This window comes from Galleria mellonella, unplaced genomic scaffold, assembly GCF_026898425.1.
Source record: "Galleria mellonella isolate WM207_F2 unplaced genomic scaffold, CSIRO_AGI_GalMel_v1 utg65, whole genome shotgun sequence".
NCBI lineage: Eukaryota > Metazoa > Arthropoda > Insecta > Lepidoptera > Pyralidae > Galleria > Galleria mellonella.
In genome coordinates, this window is record NW_026442138.1 from 850,141 (window position 1) to 871,312 (window position 21,172).

General features: G+C 35.6%; 1 protein-coding gene across 6 annotated transcripts in view; it reads right to left on the reverse strand.

Annotated features, from left to right (window-relative positions):
* LOC113513885 (atlastin) overlaps positions 1–21,172 on the reverse strand; it is a 49,236-nt gene that overhangs the window by 21,120 nt on the left and 6,944 nt on the right. For 2 of the 6 annotated variants that reach the window (XM_052900572.1, XM_052900573.1), the window contains exon 2: positions 13,514–13,567. The exons of 2 other annotated variants lie outside the window; for them this stretch is intronic. In XM_052900572.1, coding sequence (XP_052756532.1) covers positions 13,514–13,567 — 54 coding nt within the window. Of the gene's footprint in view, positions 1–2,147; positions 2,169–13,513; positions 13,568–17,329; positions 17,433–21,172 lie in introns of those variants that run through there. 2 more of the 6 variants (XM_052900571.1, XM_052900577.1) reach the window with 2 other exon arrangements.

The following is a 21,172-nucleotide window of genomic DNA, read 5'->3' on the forward strand; positions in this document are numbered from 1 at the left end:
TGGGGGGAAAAGGGACGATTAGTATGAGATCTAACAAGCTCATTACTGACATCTCTACTCATCATCATACTCTAACAGGTCGACCTCCACGTGGTTCCCCCTGGAAACCAACTTGGTTATTTTTAGATGAATTCATGACGATGGACAAACTGACCTGCATCATCCTCATTTGTCACCCCTCACTGGTGCCCCGCCAGTGTATACCGATAGCACTGGCGGGCTTACCATTCCATTTTCATCTATTGACCAACACTAGGTATTAAAAACAGGGATACCTTGCTCGAAGCATCAAATAGACAAAAATCTTAAAAAATTAAAATTTACAATGTTATATATAAAAAAAAAAGTATTACTGCCTATCTGTTTGCTAGTTAAGAACGAAAATCATTTATCTTCTTTGTACATAAAGAATAAACAACGATCAGCAAGTCTACTCTTGAATCCAATAATGATATCAAACCAATCTATTGCCCAGTGACAATTTTACATTGCGCTCATGAAACAACAGTTAGGTATTAGGTGTGGAATCGATTTGCATTCACAATTTACACTAACATGCATCTATCAGAACAATATAAAGCCATTATGTCGCTAGTGTTGCAATTCGAGAGTGTGAAACATCTTAATTTTTTATTTTTTTATACAACTTAGAATATACAAGCTGACGACCCACCTGATGGAAACTGGTAACCGTCGCCTATAGACATGAGCAGTGCCATGGACATAACAGAGTATACTGTTTCGCCCATGATACCCCCCCTATGCGTTGCCATTCCTGAGGACTCGGATGTTATTCCTCAGTACCCTGTAAATTCACGCCATATCCCACCCCTCAAACCGAAACACAGCCGTGCAAACACAACTGCTTCACGGTTGAAACAATATAGATGTACTGGTATTTATTTCAAGAGTAACCCCACAGGTCAGCTATATAGGCGATACGATATAACCGATTAAAAGAATCGATTACCGAGTACAACAAACTATAAACAATGACTATTTGCTTTTTTAAACTTGGCACAGTTAGTTTACAACATTCAGAAAACTAGCCACGTCATGTTTTTGACAAAACAGCGCGTAAAATAATTGAATAGATAAAAAATAAATGATTTTAGATTAATACAGTAAGTATTAATAAATAATGTATTTAAATATTAATTTAGAAATTTATAAATGATTATATTTTTAACTTTTTCTTTTTGAGTATTTAATTGAATTAGTGCTAATTGGTGGTTTGTATTCACACACTTAAACTTAAAAATGTAAAGTAATAATAAAATTATTTAAAAGAGCAACACGCAAGTTTCTTGCTCGTTCTTCTTGTGATGAGACAGCTTTCCGAACGAGCGGTAGATTAAAAAAAATGTAATGACTATTCAAAAGTGCTTCAATGTAAGTTTATTTGAATAAATTATTTTCTATTCTATTCTATTCTTATTCTATTCTTTTATTCCAATAAGGTGATACGCTTTCACTTAATCGGCAAAGTATAAAAGAAACTGATTGTTATAAAAAATCGAAAAGTTATATCGAATCAACTAAGTTACTATCAGAAACAGACTTTTGTACAAAGTCATTGATATGTGTACCTCTCCAACTCATAGGGAGGAGGAGGAAAGGGAAGGGATTAATAGTAATGGGGAGGTTAGTCGCCATTGCTATCGAATCAATTAAGTTACTATCAGAAGCAGACTTTTATACAAAATCATTGACATGTGTACCTCTCTAACTCATACGTGAAGAGGGAAGAGATTGTTAGTAATGGGGAGATTAGTCCCCATTGCTATCAATATACTCTATCAGGTCAACCTCCACACGGTTCCCCTGGAAACCATCTTGACTAATTTATCGTTGAATTCGTCACGATGGGCTAACTGACCTGCCTTCATCCTCACCTATCATCTATAACTGGTGCCACGCCAGCGTATACCTATTGCGCAGGCGGGGATATAGTTTCATTAACATTTATTTATTCATTAGTACATATATGTGTACATGGCGGACTTAATGCTAAAAGCATTCTCTCCCAGTCAACCATAGGGAAGTGTCAGAATACTCGAATGCGGTACTACTAATTATTGATATACATACATACTAAAATTACATATATAAACGAATAAATATATATGAATAACAAATATACTTACACATATATGACATATACTATATTATACACGAAATTGAGAATAATATAAAGTACCAGAGAGAGACTTTGTACAAAACGACTTTTGTACAAAGTCTCCCCCTGGTGAATTATCTACTATTACAGTATGGAGTTTTTCAAAATGGGTATATTACTGACGAAGTTACGAGGTAACGAACAAAAAAAAAATAACAACCGAATCGAGAACTTCCTATTTCTTGAAGTCGGTTGAAAACGCGGATAATCTGTAGCGTGAGGCTCGTGTGGGTATCAAATTAATTCTGATAATCACGACTGAGGATTATCAAGTAATACATACAGACAAATTTGTCACAAACAAACATACAACGATAAATATTATATGATAACGTGATATCTAATCTAAGAAAAATAATTAATACGTAGAAGTAAACACCAAGTTATATACAATTCAATTCAATCATTTATTGCTATTTTATGTTTTGTTTTTTGATGGGTGAAAATGGTGTGGTAACCCCGCCTGCGCTAACGGGATACGCTGGCGGAGCACCAGTGAAGGGTGATAGATGAGAATGTTAACAGGCCAGTTAGCCCATCATGATGAATTCATCAGGAATTAACCATGATAGTTTCCAGGGGGAACCGCGAGGAGGTCGACCTGGTTGGGTATATTGCTAGCAATGGTATTCTCAGTCTCCATTACTAACAATCGTTTTCCGCCCCGCTATTTCATGTTGTAACAATATAGGTCTTAAGTTATTAAACGTAAAGAATCGACAAGAACCCTGGAAGGGGACAGCAATCACATTAATAAATATTTCATAAAGTACATAACTACATTTTTATATTATATATACATATGTATAGTCGATTAACATGAAATAAATAAAACATTATTACATTGAAACAAATAGGTACAAATACAATTAAATTTTCTCATTGAAAAATTTCTGTAGTGTACTTTTTGTAATTAAATATTTTTAGAGCTATTTTAAACTTTTTAGAATCATCCTCACTTTTTAAGTTAATTGGTATTTTATTGTAAAATTTTATCGACATTGCGTTGATATACACAATTTTTTTTTTTTTACAACACAGGGGGCAAACGAGCATGCGGCTCACCTGATGGTAAGTGACTACCGCCGCCCATGGTGACCCACAACACCTACGGCGTTGCAGGTGTGTTGCCGGCCTTTTAAAAAGGAATATGCTCTTTTCTTGAAGGTTATGTTGTCGTATCGGTTCGGAAATACTGCTGCTGGAAGTTGATTCCAAAGAGTGGTTGTGCGTGGGAGAAAGTGCATTGAAAAACGCGCGGTGGAGGACCGCCACTCGTCCAGATGGTTGGGATGAAATTTTAGTTTGTGGCGGGTTGTACGATGGTGAAAATCAGCAGCAGGTATCAATCCGAACAATTCTTCAGAGCACTCCCCATGATAAATTCGGTAGAATTATGTACATATTCGTATGCTAATAGCAAACCAAATAACAGTCATCAGCGCGCACAGTCAACGAACTTGAACTAAATCGCTACAGTGAAAATGATTTACATATACGAAGGTAGAAAATTGTTTAGGGTCGTGATTTGAATAGGATTTTACACTTTCTACAGAGAAAAATTAAAAATTATATACAATTAACGCTCTATATAAGCAACCTGTCTATAAGCAACATTCTTTATATTTTATTTATTCTATTCAACTTAGTAAAAGAAATAATTAAAAATATTTTCCAGACGGTAATTAGTTTTATACTCCGTTTTTCGCTGTAAGCAATTTTTCCCAATAAGATTTTTTTTTATTGAAATTGGTTCAAATGAGTTGTATGTACATAAACATTTAGGCTGTATACTGCAGCTTCGTCTGCCTGAATCAGCATATAAATTATGCTAAGTTTTGAGTTAGGATATGACCTATTCATGTCCCACATTTAATTTTTTTATGCAATTAAGCTAACGGTCCACCAGTAACTGTCACCTATACGAATAAAAAATACCATAGACGTAACAGAGTATGCTGTGTCGCCCATGATACCCCTCATGCGTCGCCATTCCTGAGCACTAGTTTGAAATTTGTTAAAATAAATATATAAATATGTTGCATTTTTTTTGCAACTTAGAAAAACGAGCTGATGGCCCACCTGATGGAAAGTGGTAACCGTCGCCTATAGTCATGAGCAGTACCATGTATATAACAGAGTATACTGTTTCGCCCATGATACCCCCTCTACCATGATATTTCTCTGTATCCTGAAAATTCACTGCCGTATCCCACCCTTCAAGCCGAAACACAGTCATACAAACACAACTGCTTCACGGTAGAAACACGAATGGGACAGAGGTACCCAAGCAATCGACTTTTGTACAAAGTCTCCCAAAAATATATAATGATATACAGATACACGCGAGCAGAGACGCGGGAAACAGTTAATATTCCGTACATGTAGAGAACAAACAATTGTCCGGTAGTTACACGAACTAATGTACTAAAAGCGCTTTCTATTCGTACTTATATCATATTAAGATTCTAACAACTTTAGCGTTTACGTCTAAAACAGCCTCACATTGGATCATAAACATTTCTTTAGTGAAAGTTGCAGAACAACACTGCCAGTACTAAATTAATAATTTTTACTTATGTATTTAATAGTATTTTATACATAATTAATATTATCTCTATCTCTGCAATAAGGATTTTTAATTAAAAATTAGCATGTGGTCCCGGCATAGAATAGGCCACCCCTTCCTTTCCCGTGGGTGTCGTAAGAGTAACGTCGTAAACGCGACTAAGGGAGAGCGAGGGATGGGCAGTAACACTTCTTAAAACATCTCCAAGGCCTAATATATATATATATATATATATATATATATATATATATATATATATATATATATATATATATATATATATATATATATATATATATATATATATATAATTTCGCGAAGGAAGCAAGTACACTATGATCAACACCATGTAAAAATAAAGCAATTCGACTGTTGTAAAAAACCTTTAAGTTCCAAGAATATCATATACTGGATATCGAGCAAGAAAAATGTCGAAGAAGCATCAACGATAATGGTTAATACATAATTAAAGTATCGCAATACAATAAACGTTATGATAGTCCAGTAAAAACATATTGTATAAACAATAAAATTAAATGAGGCGCGAAGGAAACTTTTATGATTGAATGGTGAGGCGTTAAAATTTATCGCTTACTTTAGCAACGTATCTAATATCTATGCATAATATAAAGTGTCACACATTATTACATACAATACAATACAATGTCACGTTTTACATACATTACTTTTTAATACAATATTGTATTTTGTAATATATATATTAGTTGCCACGCTTGGCAGGCGGGTTGGCAACTGCAGTTAGACTTTGGTGGTGTTTTAAGAGGGACGTTGCTGTCGATTCCTCGACCATTAAGTTCTCTTATTAACCTATTACGGCACCCACGGGAAAGGAAGGGGTGGTACATTCTATACCGGGACAACATTTTCGTATTTTACACAAATTTTTCACAAGTGATAGCAAATTCAGACAAGTAGTAAGTACATATGTACCTGATTTCATTACAAACATTTTTACGTAGGACGTGATTACGACAGTATTAATTAGATACGTATTATTTACATAAAATTATGTCGGATAAATTATTTATTGTGACACAATTTTATAATTGTATTCACATACATACATACTAAATCGGTGTTTCCCAATGTGGGGCCTACGCCCCACAGGGGGGCAAATTGATAGTTAAGGAGGGGGCGATTTTAACCCTCTTGCTACGGGCCATTTAAATGCAATGCTACGAGTAGATATCGATGCCAAATGTAACAAAAAAAAAAGTTAATAAAAAAAATGCTGTATATTTATTAGGTATAATTTCTTTAACATTACCAAAATATCAACTGGGCGATTAGTGTCGTCAAGTAAACTTTGTCGGGAAAAATTATGTATGGGGGCTTAAAAATTTTAGAAATGTTCAAGTGGGGAATGGCACAAAAAAGGTTGGGCAACACTTTACTAAACTTCAAAAAGGGCGTATTAAGTTTCTTTATGGTCTTTTTTTTAATGGATGATAATGGAATGATGACCCCACCTGTGCTATCATCCCGCGTGAATTTACAGGGTACAGAGGAATAACACCTGAGTCCTCAGGAATGGCAACGCATGGGGGGTATCATGGACGAAACAGTATACTCTGTTATGTCCATGGTACTGCACATGTCTATAGGCGACGGTTACCACTTTCCATCGGGTGGGCCGTCAGCTTGTTTGCCATTGTAAGTTGTATAAAAAAAATATACTAGCGGGGCACCACTGAGGGATGATTGGTAAAGATTAAAGGCAGGTCAGTTAGCCCATCGTGACGATATCAACGATAAATTAGTCACAATGCTTTCCAGGGGAACCGCGTGGAGGTCGTCCTGGTAGGGTATATTGATAGCAAGGGGAACTAACCTCCCCATTACTAACAATCCTTTTCCCCCAGGTCTTCATGGTTGGCAACTTGTAACCTCCCTGATGTTACACGCGTCCATAGACTACGGTAACTCCGTTCACTACAGACTTATGGCCGTATGCTTGTTTGTCATCATAGTACTATAAAAAACCGCTATATTTTCCTATTTACATACATATACAAACGTAATACAAAAAAGCTTTTACAGATTAGAAATTCTCGCACCAATCAGAGGTTTAAATTTAAAATGTTACCGAAGTCATATAAATAAGCGCTTTCCGGTTATTTAGAACAAAAAAATATACACGCAAAATGTATTTTATTTTTTGATGGGTGAAAATGGTATGGTAACCCCGCCTGCGCTAACGGGATACGCTGGCGGAGCACCAGTGAAGGATGATAGATGAGAATGAAAACAGGCCAGTTAGCACATCATGATGTATTCATCAGGAATCAACCATGATAGTTTCCAGGGAGGACCGCGAGGAGGTCGACCTGGTTGGGTATATTGCTAGCAATGGGATTCTCAGTCTCCATTACTAACAATCCCCCCCCCCGCCGCAAAGTGTATTCGCGATATCTTTTCCAGCTACATCTATGGTTCGCGTGTATTCCCATGGCATTCTCACATTACATATCAACTTATCGCATGGGACAAACTAGCGGCATTGTTTAGTGAAAGTCGAATTTAAACGCATTTAGAATGAGCCACGCCCGCCTGTGGGTACAGTAGCGATGATGCAAACAGCAGCTCAACCGAACACAACAAAATCAAAATGTCAACATATTTATTAGGGGGGGAAGGGATTGTTAGTTATGGGGTTTAAATAGCCCCATTACTAGCAATACGGGTGTATTGTATAATGTTGTTGTTGTATAATGTCAGGTCGACCTCCACGCGGTCCCTTCTGGAAACCATCGTGACTAATATATCGTTGAATTCGTCACGATGGGCTAACTGACCTGCTTTCATCCTGACCTATTATTTCTCACTGGTGCCCCGCCAGAGTATACCTATAGCGCAGGTGGGGTTACCATTCCATTATATATAATGTAAAAATTTAGTTATGTACTTTATGAAATATTTATTAATGTGATTGCTGTCCCCTTCCAGGGTTCATGTCGATTCTTTACCTTTAATAACTTAAGACCTATATTGTTACAACATGAAATAGCGGGGGGGAAAAGGATTGTTAGTAATGGAGACTGAGAATACCATTGCTAGCAATATACCCAACCAGGTCAACCTCCTCGCGGCCCTCCCTGGAACCTATCATGGTTAATTCCTGATGAATTCATCATGATGCGCTAACTGGCCTGTTTTCATTCTCATCTATCACACTTCACTGGTGCTCCGCCAGCGTATCCCGTTAGCGCAGGCGGGGTTACCATACCATTTTCACCCATAAAAAAAAAAATTATATCACTTACACAGGTTGTAAATGAAAATAATCACTCACAATTTTGTCTATATTATAAATGGTTCGATATAGGGGGGCATTATGTAGTAAAATAACGTATTTAGAATTTTTTTATACAACTTAAAATGGCAAACAAGCTGACGGCCCACCCGATGGAAAGTGGTAACCGTCGCCTATAGACATGAGCATTACCATGGACATAACAGAGTATACTGTTTCGCCCGAGATACCCCTCATGCATTGCCATTCCTGAGGACTCGGGTGTTATTCCTCTGTACCCTGTAAATTCACGCCATATCCCACGCTTCAAATCGAAACAGCGAATTCTTCTTCTTCAAATGGGACAGCGGTGCCCAAGCAAACGACTTTTGTACAGTCTCCCTCTGGTGAAAATACTACAATTAGTATAGCTTTTAAGATGGATAAGTTATAAGAAGGTGGGTGGACCTTAAAATAATTCGAGTACATATACATCGTTATAAGAAACAGATTTTTTTAAATCAGCAAAGTAGTTTTTGAGTTTATTCATTACAAACATACATACACACAAAAATACAAATCTTTCCTCTTTATAATATTAGTGTATTATGTAGACATACAAATATAAACATATCAGTATCAGTAATTACACGTACCTACACTCGCTGTGCCCCGCACTGAGTGCAAGCAATCATTGCGCAGATCTGCCAGTGTGAAGGTCAACCGAACGAACAACAATTTTAATATAGCCAATATATTTCATGTTTCCATTGAGATTTACGTACGTGGTACGTAGGTAAGTACCTACCACGCGGAAATTTACAGTATACTACTATACTATATATTTAGGATTAAATAATACTACAGTCAAGAACTTTTGAGGGATACTTGTATGTAATATGTAGTTATAATATTTATACACCAGAGGGAGACTTTGTACAAAAGTCGATTGCTACCTCTGTCCCATTCGTGTTTCAACCGTGAAGCAGTTGTGTTTGCATGGCTGTGTTTCGGTTTGAAGGGTGGGATATAGCGTGAATTTACTGGGTACAGAGGAATAACACCTGAGTCCTCAGGAATGGCAACGCATGGGGAGTATCATAGGCGAAACAGTATACTCTGTTATGTCCATGGTACTGCTCATGTCTATAGGCGACGGTTACCACTTTACATCAGGTGGGCCGTCAGCTTGTTTGCCATTCTATGTTGTATAAAAAAAAAATACATATTTTAGTAGTGGTTGACTGGTAGAGAACGCTATTAGGTGTTAAGTCCACTATATGTACACTTACTTATATAATTGTGCAATTTATTTATATAAATAAATAAATAAATTGCTTAAAACTTTATATGTTATATCAAAAATCCAGGAAGTAACGCTATAAACAGTCGTTTTCATCTTTTAAATTAAAACAAATTAATTAAATTTTTACTTTTATTTTGGAGTGCGAAAAACAAAATAATTTGAAAACATCAAAAAAATATATATATGAATGTAAATATTTTCATTGGAGATTTAAGTGCTTGTACAATTATTTTACAATTTATCGCGTTAGTTTTGATTAACAGTTTAAACCATAGAAATAGTGAAAATTGTTCAAATAACCGGACTTGTCGTGTACACTTGTCGAGGATGCTCGACTTGTTTCGAGAACCTATTAGGGCCCTTAATTATAATAAGCCATGACGCGGATACAGGTCTGATCAAATGGTCGAACAATTTCTACACAAATACAAACCCATCCGGTTATTTTTACAATTAAAACTCGATAGTAATGGTTTTTTTTTTAATTGTCTGATAATGCAGCACTATGTCATACTTCGTTATAAACGCTGTTAATTATTATGTAATTAACAGAAATTCCGATAGGTAATAATTAACAACTATCCAAAACTATTTCGGATAAATACGTATTCGCTGAATATATTCAAGAGCAGATTAAAAGAGCATCTTCTGTCCTCATAAACTTATTATGTCTATGTATGTATATGTACCTATTTTTTTGTATGTAAAGAGGTATTTTATGTCTATGTATATATGTATATGTATACAGATATGTATTTATTTTGATTTTAATTGTATGAGTTATTTATGTAGTCAACATATTTCATATGTTTTAATAGAAACATCAATAATGTTTCCTTCTATTATTGTACGCATACTGCCCGCTAATAAATAATTAATGCTCCTTTCCACTCAGGGTTTGCTGGAAGAGAACTCTTACAGAGTTAAGCTCGCCTATTGTACACCTTTATTTTATATATATTATATGTAATATTTTTTTTTGTGTACAATAAAGAATAAATAAATAAATAAATAAATATTAATATATCTATCATCACGCGAAGTTCCTCGCGGGGTAGGCAAAAAAGAACCAAAAACTAGACCTCTACTCATACTTGTTTTACTTTTTGCTCTTTCATTATATCTTTCATAATAACATGCACGCCGATTCTGAAGATTCTTAACTCGTACTTTGGTTAGAAAACGATATATGTGGTTAATATGTAATAATACACAAGTATGTATTGAAGTACCCGTAACCGGCGAGCGTGTATGAAAAGATTGATGAATGTGGAAGAAGCGAAAGAGGTTTGTTTGAATCGAAGCATTTGGCGTTCCATTGTTTCTGCCTACCCTAATGGGAGACAGGCGTAAAAGATTTATATGTATGTATATATTGATATTTTTTTACATATATACAAGTTTTTTTTTTTTGGATGAAAATGGTTTGGTAACTCCGCTTACGCTAACGGGATACGCTGGCGGAGCACCAGTGAAGGGTGATCGATGAGAATGAAAACAGGCCAGTTAGCCCATCATGATGAATTCATCAAGAATTAATTATGATAGTTTCCAGGGGGAACCGCGTGGAGGTGGACCTGTTTGGATATATTGCTAGCAATGGGATTCTCAGTCTCCATTACAAACAATCCCTTTCCCCCCCTCTCGTTAGAGTTTAGGTTAGGTTAGAACACGATATATGTGGTTAATACGTTATTTAATACACACGTATGTATTGATATCTTTACATATACACAAATATTAAGCTTACAGATATCTCTATATGTTCCATCACATCCGACCCAGTCGGAGGCATTATCTGTGGCCTTGAAGTCGTGGCTGGTATTGACTTTTCGAAAGGATTTAGCGGTCGCCGGGTCACGCGAGTCGGCAAGGTCCATCTTGTATGTAAAAATAATAAAAAAAAATACGCGATCGTATGAGACCGATACTGCTATCACCTTGTGAAACATGTTCTTGTATCGCAAGTTCATCTCATTTTAATAAAAAAAAAAAATTGATAAGACGTACGCGTTTTTAAGTTCGATTGTATATACTTATTATATCTTCGCCAATATATTCATTAGCTTTAACGATTTTATGTGGAGATAGTAGAGTGAACTCTTCAAGCCCCGATTGACATTTTAATTTTTCGTGGACCGAATCTTAAATTATGGGATTTTTTGCTCTGACACCAAAAGACGTTTCAACATTTTGTAGGAACACCGAATCGAAATTGAACTTAAGTCAGTTATAAATTGGGTCTAAATTCTTTGCATCCAATTTAGGGCTAAATATTGACAAGCAAAGTTGCTTGTATTTTGCGGCATCTATATCGTCATATATTACTTTTCTCACTGTCATAATTTCTTGTAATTGTATTTATAATTTTTTTTTATACAACTTAGAATAGCAAACAAGCTGACGGCCCACCTGATGGAAAGTGGTAACCGTCGCCTATAGACATGAGCAGTACCATCGACATAACAGAGTATACTGTTTCGCACATGATACCACCCATGCGTTGCCATTCCTGAGGATTCAGGTGTTATTCCTATGTACCCAGTAAATTCACGCCATATCCCACCCTTCAAACCGAAACACAGCCATGCAAAAACACAAGTGCTTCATGGTTGAAACACGAATGAGACAGAGGTACCCATACAATCGACTTTTGTACAAAGTCTCTCCCTGGTAAAAATAAATCTACTATTGTAATCTTTCTAGGAAACAATAACTAGTATCTATCTATATATTTGTGATCAGGAATATATTCTTTTATTTAATTATATATAATAGTTAAATCAAGGCATATTTACATAAAAATAATGACAAAACAACAATGAAGGTTTTCATCAATGGTTTGATAAATATGTTTACATATGTACAATTATATCCATTTGATATTATCGTACCAATATTAGTGACGTAGACGTAAGCATTAGGTAGACTACTACGAATAGAAAATGTGACCTTTGCGTTAGAGAACACAGTTCAGATAAGTTATTCAGAGCCGTCAGCAGACAACAAATATAAAGACCTATAGTCTACCTCTTCTTTTGCAGTAAACAAAATAAACAGCTAATTTCAATGAAAAAGTTATTTTTGGAGTCGATATTACACGATCTGGGTGATTTTAAATTCGAAAAAAAAACGGAAGGTTATAGACCTTGTGGTAACAATAATAGCAGTCAATCTTCGAGTGTTGGCAGTCGCACACATACTAATGTTAGCGGAATTAAACAAAATAATTCTAACCAAACAACCGGTGATATGGACTTCCGCAAAATAACACCTAGTGCAATAAAAGACGACAAATGGCCACTTGGGATGAGCTTGTAGCTCGTGAACGGTTTTAAAATTATCAGCCCCTCCTTCGAAACCGTTATAACACCAAGAATTTTAGGTTTTGTACGCTGTAATTAACTGCCATATATTACTCTTTAAACTAATGGATAACAACATGCAAGCATAGAAAAAATAGACATGGAAACAAGCTGTTTAGATTGTTTATATTATCTACATGAACACTTGCGCTTGTAGACGGTTTTAAGTCTAACCTTTCATACTTCTATTAACCTCTAATTATAATTTTAGAAGCAGATTTAAATGATAGAGACGGCCCCATAATCGCGTTAAAATCAACGCCTCTCTGAGCCTTGGTAAACAGACGTCGTACGAGGAAACCTGTTTCGGATTGTAACAGTTTTGTTTTTTCTATTTTACTGTTATACAAATATTAGCGCTAAACCGAGCTCCTAAAATAGGACATGCAAATCGAATGATAATATGAACGTAACAACTGAAGCGTTAATCGGTAATGCGCATGAATTGGCAGAGCCCTGAATGATTTCATGACAATGATGTAGAATATCAGATATCATATATGTACAGAATATATAGAAAACATAAGTACAAGGTGAAACCAAAATCATCAGCATCAATTTTAAAGAAGAGTTCTTCTAATAAAACTGATCATTTTCCCCCAAAGATAAAGGGGTGAAAAACGATAAAAAATTTAGTATTTCTAATACTAAATTGTTGCGTTAGTTTTGTCGTAATACGCCTCCTATGTGTTTTGGGAAAAGGTTCAGTTTCACTGGCAATACGCTCCATTAAAAGGCTGCTATTGATTTGGTTTTCAACAAGTACGTAACAATTAGGTACATAGAATAGCGTGCTCACAAATATACGACAAATTGTTATGATTAGAGCACACGCACTTACGTGGCGCAGCTTTATAGCGAAGCCGCAAATTCAGCTTTCCGACAACCTCATGGCCTGCAAAACAATTGTTTGTGTACATTTACGTTCAACTTCAGTTTACGATGGCAAGCCCAAACTTCAACGCCGTAGGATGATCAGGCGATATGCATGCTAAATGACCGTCACCAGAACTGCAGAGGTCAGGTGATCGAATCGCTTTTCAACTACCAAAAAATTACAATTTTTGCCAACATTGATAAAGTTGCTTATGAGTTTTACAAACACTTAAAAGATCCAGACAACGCTGCATTGTTTCTACAGCTATACGCATCATTACATCCTCAATTAGAAGTATTTCAGAATCGATCGAGAATCTCAGCCTTTCTTATGTTTTTCAAAGGAAATCCTTAACCAATCTAATCCTCTAATGTAAATGTGTTAAATAATAAAAAAATTGCAGAGTGATTGAGTTGTTATTTTTTATTAGATTCACAACATTATTATGTATTCATACAAAAATCAAAGATTATCAGAAAGGGCCTAGCTTAAAGACGGACTTTTTCCATTTAAATTATATACTGTAATCCTTATATTTCATAAAGTTTATATAAATATTTAAAATTTCGTTTTAGATAACATAACTCTTGAGCGTTTATGTGTTATACAGTTCCTAAATATAAAACTTCGTAGGCAATTTATAATATTTTCAAACGTGTGTGCCGATGTCGAATATTTTACAAATAAAAGAATAAAAAAAAAATATTCACCTATTTTTTTTAATTTTAAGGGCTTCTTTAAGTATATCAGACCTAACGTATCTTGAACTAATTTCTCTAATAAAGTTTTATCTACTTTCCCTAGTTATAGAAGGAGAGGAATTAATGAGCATCAATAATTTGCAAAGAGGTTCAAAAATTTCTGATTTGGGTCCAGCTAATATAGATTGAATAAGACCAATATTTAATTTCTTTAGGTTTAGGCGCATCAAATCTTCTCTTTCCATCGGGATTACAATAATAAATTTATTGCCATTCTTTACAAATACGATTCAACAATTATGTTTTTTTTTTTTTGATGGGTGAAAATGGTACGGTAACCCCGCCTGCGCTAACGGGATACAGCGGAGCACCAGTGAAGGATGATAGATGAGAATGAAAACAGACCAGTTAAACAATTATTATGTTAGTAATACGTATAGTAATAAATAAAAACATTGTGAAGTCCCCGTATGCCTGGCAATAGGTACAAACTCAGCTTTTGCTGGACTGATGTGCGTTCAGCGATTATTTTCAGTTCGCACCTATACGGGGCACCGTTTTATTGTCATAATTGCACGACACTAAGAGTATATGTTGCACATCATCGACAATAGACTTTAGACTTATAATTTTCGTTCATATAATTAAAATCCGTCATTGGCTGTATTTGTAAGAGACTTAGCATGCAAGTTATTTGGTTAACAGCTGTGAATTTTTGTATTAAATAAATAAACAAATTTAAAACGCTGTTTATGTCCTTGAAGAGTATTATAATACAATGTAAATAATGTAAAATAGATAGCGTAAAATTCACCGTGTATGCCTCAGCATAGGATGGGCCATCTCTTCCTTTCCCGTGAGTGTCGTAAGAGGCGACTAAGGGAGGGCGAGGCATGGGTAGTAGCGTCCCTCTTAAAACATATCTGAAAGCCTAACGGTTGCTAACCCGCCTGCCAAGCGTGGCAACTACTGGCAACCCCTCTTGGGAAAGGCTTATGTTCAGGAGTGGCCAGTTAACGGCGAAAATTATAATAACAAAATAATAATAAAAAATAAAAATAACGTAAAACGATAAGAAATATAATAGTAATGTTACAGGTATTGCAGGTGTTCGTAGGCTACGGTAACCACTTACCATCATCATCAGGTGGGCTGTATGCTTGTTTGCCACCTCAGTGGTGTAAAAAAAAAAGAATATACTAAATGATATGAATATATGTGTCAATGTAAATTTAATACAATGACACCAATACGACACAATCGGGGGGAAAGGGATTGTTAGCAATGGAGTTTGACAGCCCTATTGCTAGCAATATGTCCTATTAGGTCGATCTCCACGCGGTTCCCCCTGGAAACCATCGTAACAACTACGATGGGCTAACTGACCTGCTTCATCCTCATCTATCATTCTTCACTGGTGCCCCGCCGGTGTATACCGATAGCGCGGATAGGGATACCATTCCATTGTCACCCATTAAAAAAAATATACGACACAATCCTAATATGTTAAGTTCGTCCAATAGTAGCTACCTAGCTACCAGTTAACCCACTACTAAGTGAAGAGTGTTGCAGTCAAAACTCTTAACCAGTCAAAAGTACTATTGACTAGTAAAATCAGTCAAAACTTTTGACTGAATACATTGGTCAAAAGTGGTTTTGGCTGAAAATTATTGGTTATTAGTACTTTTAACGGCACATTTGCACAAGTTAGGTTTGGTACTTTTAACTGTTATTTTAGCCAAAAGTATTATTAAGAGGTTTGTTTGAATCGAAGCATTTGGCGTTCCATTGTTTCTGCCTACCCTAATGGGAGACACGCGTGACAGATATGTATGTATGTATGTAAGTATTATTAACTAAAGCATACGGTCAAAAGTACTTTTGACTGATTTCGCTAGTCAATAGTAGTTTTGGCTGGTTATGAGAGTTTTGACTGTAACAAAGAGCATTAATGAAATAACAGACTACAACAGAAGTAATGTCGTAAACACTATGTTTTTTCTTTTAATGGATGATAATGGAATGGTTACCCCACCCGCGCTATCGGTATACACCGGCGGGGCACCAGTGAAGGATGATAGGTGAGGATGAAGTAGGTCAGTTAGCCCATCGTGACGAATTCAACAAGAATTGTTCACGATGGTTTCCAGGGGGAACCACGTGGAGGTCGACCTAATAAGGCATATTGCTAGCAATGGAGCTGTCAAACTCCATTGCTAACAATCCCTTTCCCCCGCGTAAACACTATGTAGGCACGTACAATTTTTTACCAACAACCGCTATCATTAGGCAAGAGCAGATAAGAATTAATACTGATTGGAGAGTATACAATTTATAAGATATATTTTTTATTAAACAATTCCCAATTTGTTACGAAACATGGCTGTATCTTATACGACCAGAGGGAGACTTTGTACAAAAGTCGATTGCTATATATATATATATATATATATATATATATATATATATATATATATATATATATATATATATATATATATATATATATACTGTTTGTAAATTTGTATACCTCTGTATGAGGTTGATACACAGAGCACTTATCTTCTTTTACCATCCATTGTTATCTACCTATGTAAAACAAAATAAATTAAATGAAACAATCCCCTTCCCCCCTCAATCCATATATTAATGACAGTATCTGACGGGTCAAAACGTAAGGAATTATTTCAAACTAAAATAAAAACTGAAAGGTTTTTTCTGCAAGGATAGGCACAATAACAATAAATATAAATTAAAAGGAGGGTGGAAGGAATTGTGAGTAATGGGAAGGTTAGTCCCCATTGTTATCAATACACCCTATCAGGTCGACCTCCATGCGGTTTTCCCCTGGAAACTGTCACGACTAATTTATCGTTGAATTCGTCATGATGGGCTAACTGACCTGCCTTTTCTTCCTAACCTATCATCTTTCACTGGTGCCCCGCCAGCGTAAACCGATAGCGCGGGCAGGGTTACCATTCCATTGTCGTCCAATAAAAAAAAAATATAAATCAAAATCGAAACCACACGAACACAAAGACCAAGTTGTTGAAAAACTACATGCATTTGGCAAACCTACCTTTATTTTTAGAGACACACAGTCCAAATTTCCTAGTACACTGATAGGTTGACTCCATAAAGTAACTAGGCTTCGTGAAGAGGAACATCTGAGACAAGCGGGTGCATGGATATAAGCCCGTAGATTCAATTGAGCGTCAACGGAGCCTTGTGTTGCAATTATGGCTGTACAAAATGTACCTAATATTTACAATTGTGTCATGTGAGACGGTACATTTACTACGCCAAACATTGCATTGCTCTATTAAGGACATTTACACGATTGGCAAGCAGTTGGCAACCGCAGTTAGGCTTTGGACATGTTTTAAGAAGGACGCTGCTGCCCATACCTAGCCCTCCATTAGCCGCCTCTTATTTTTTTTTTTTGGTGGATGAAAATGGAATGGTAACCCTGCCTGCGCTAACGGGATACGCTGGCGGAGCACCAGTGACGAGTGATAGATGAGAATGAAAACAGGCCAGTTAGCCCATCATGATGAATTCATCAGGAATTAACTATGATAGTTTCCAGGGAGAACCACGAGGAGGTCGACCTGGTTGGGTATATTGCTAACAATGGGATTTTTAGTCTCCATTACCAACAATCCCTTTCCCCCCTTAGTCGCCTCTTACGACACACACGAGAAAGGAGTTGGTGGCCTATTAAATGCCGGGACCACACGGTAACGGTGGTATAATACCATATTATTGACTAAAGGTCAGGTCTGATGTTAAGCTTTGAGGAAAATCATTAATCAACAAGAATTTGTAATTCAACCGATTGTGTTCTAAGGAATTGTTTTTGTTTAGTACGATGACTAGAGTAACTTTTTCATCAACGCGTCGCCAGCTGTTTACGAGGACTGTTACAGGCAGTGTTTCCCAACCTTTTTTGTGTTGCTAGCAATACGCCCTATTAGGTCGACCTCCACGTGGTTCCCCCTGGAAACCATCGTGAACAATTCTTGTTGAATTCGTCACGATGGGCTAACTGACCTGCTTCATCCTCACCTATCATCCTCCACTGGTGCCCCGCCGGTGTATACCGATAGCGCGGGTGGGGTTACCATTCCATTATCACCCATTAAAAAAAAACCTTTTTTGTGCTATACCTCACATTTCAATGGTTCAATCAATTATCCTGATCTCCTATATCAACTCTCTCTACGTGTTCCAACCAAACCATTAAGAAATAAATACCACCTTACTTCTTTCATTTATTTTCACTAACTATAGAAAATATAATATCTATGGCGTGCAAGCGATAATTTTAATAAAATATCTAGAGATTTCTATTTAGATTTATTTAATCCTAGGATAGAATCCGCAAGACGTGTGCTGAGTCGGTGGTTCTTTGATAATTCATCTTTGAACGTGTGATTTAAACTTCTTATTTTGCATAACTGTCTACCTATAATGTGTGTACTATTATAATATTGTTAATCTAAGTTTAATTTAGTTGATTGTAAGTACTCTAGCGATGTCACCTGAGTCCTCAGGAATGGCAACGCATGAGGGGTATCATAAGCGAAACAGTAAACTCTGTTATGTCCATGGCACTGCTCATGTCTATAGGCGACGGTTACCACTTTCCATCAGGTGGGCTGTCAGCTTGTTTGCCATTCTAAGTTGTATAAAAAAAAGCCATGTGTATTAATTAAATCTTGTTTTTATTTGTGAAAACCTGTAATAGGCTTTTTATCTTTACCTTTTTTTTTCATTATAAAATTCTCTAGCTGTTGGCTTTTCTTTAATAAAAGAACAAAATATACAATTTATAACTTTAGTACGATAATAGGATATGCTATATATGATAATACCATATAGATGAAAATGCAAATACTTAGCATTCCACGAGGCAATATTAATGGCGCCTACTGTCATGTGAAAACTAGATTGTTTATAAGTATATTCATACAAACTCTGTTGTATTTATAAATGTATAAAATAAATATAGCAGTACGGAATATATTGTAATATACATGCATTGGTAAACATTCCAGAGGGAGACTTTGTACAAAAGACGATTGCTTGGGTACCTCTGTCCCATTCGTGTTTCAACCGTGAAGCTGTTGTGTTTGCATGGCTGTGTTTCGGTTTGAAGGGTGGGATATGGCGTGAATTTACTGGGTACAGAGGAATAACACCTGAGTCCTCAGGAATGGCAACGCATGCGGGGTATCATGAGCGAAACAGTATACTCTGTTATGTCCATGGTACTGCTCATGTCTATAGGCGACTGTTACCACTTTCCATCAGGTGGGCCGTCAGCTTGTTTGCCATTCTGAGTTGTATAAAAAAAAAAAAAAACATTTGCATTTGAGTGATTTGTGATCGCATATCCGCATTGTACTTTTCCAATTTTTGTGCAAACCAATTCTGTACTTTTAGAATAATAAGAAACCTGTTATTAGCATTAATATTTTAAATACTAATCTGTAAATATTAACTGTAACGCCGTTGGTTTCTAATAAATAAATAAATAATTGTCAGAACGTCGCATCGAGGGTCTGTTCAAATAGTCTTTTGCAATTTCAAGTTGTTTGCGTGTAACGATATGTTTACACATTTTATAAACGAAATATTTATACTCATTATATTACAAAGAGCTTTAACAACAAAGATAAAGAACAATAAAATATGTTTATTTATGTATGTATATGTATGTGTATATGACTACGCTGTCACAGATATTATTTTTTACAAATCTATCTTTTTTAACGCGCCACCTACCTACTTATGCTTTAATCCTTTCTACCCAAAGGTTGTCTGGAAGAGATTGCTTAGCAATAAGACCGCCTTTTGTACTACACTATACGTATTGAAAATTGTTTTAACAAAACATGTTATGTTGGTGCAATAAAGTGTTAAATAAATAAATAAATAAATAAATACCTATCTATCTATCTATCCATATTTACTAGCTAATATTTCGTTACAACATGTCGACTGGTGATAGTGACAGATATAAACATTTACGACAGAAAATATATGAGTATATTTACTATATTTTTTAATGATTTACTTTATAATTAATCCCGATGAAACTAAGGGATTCAGTTACTAATTGCACAAAGTTCCTCTTATTAAACACTCAAATTTTTAAGGACAAACAAATATATGGTTGATCTTATTGAAAGTTATTGATTTTTAAAAGCAATCACTCTTAATTAACGCCAACAACAACAACATAAAAACAAGAACAAGAAAAACGGGAATCGCGGTCATTCATGTCGGCAGAGCGACGGTTACCGCTTTCCATCAGGTGGGCCATCAGCTCGTTTGCCATTCTAAGTTGTATAAAAAACCAAACTACAGCGGGAATCCATTTATATTTCAATGTATTTGAACAATATAGTTTTTCGAACAAATTGATATCAACACGCGAGCGTTTTAGTTCGCAAACAAAACAATGGAAATCCAGCCATACAGCATTACGATCAATCATGTCAATCATTCTCTATAGCATAGAGTTTGTATATTTTTATTTGTGGCTCGTTTCATTAGAGACGACGTTAAAATTATAGTGGTGATGTTGCGCAAGAGTGGATGTCGAGTTGAAATAGGAAGCAATTTGCAAAGTGATTATGCATAAGTATAATTTATTATAACCCCGTGCATGTTGCAGTGAAGGATGTTAGCTAGTTTGCATTGTTACAAAAGTGGGGATATAAAAATAAATATGCTCACGACTGTAATCCCTTAAGGAGCAATCAGATACATTTATTCATACTCTTCTCTATATTAAAGCTTAGTATAAAATAAATGACAATAATCCATGGATTTTTTTTTCACTTAATAGTCTGATTTAAATAAATTTTAATTAATTTAATCAATATTGTTTTTTAATATTCATAAATTCACT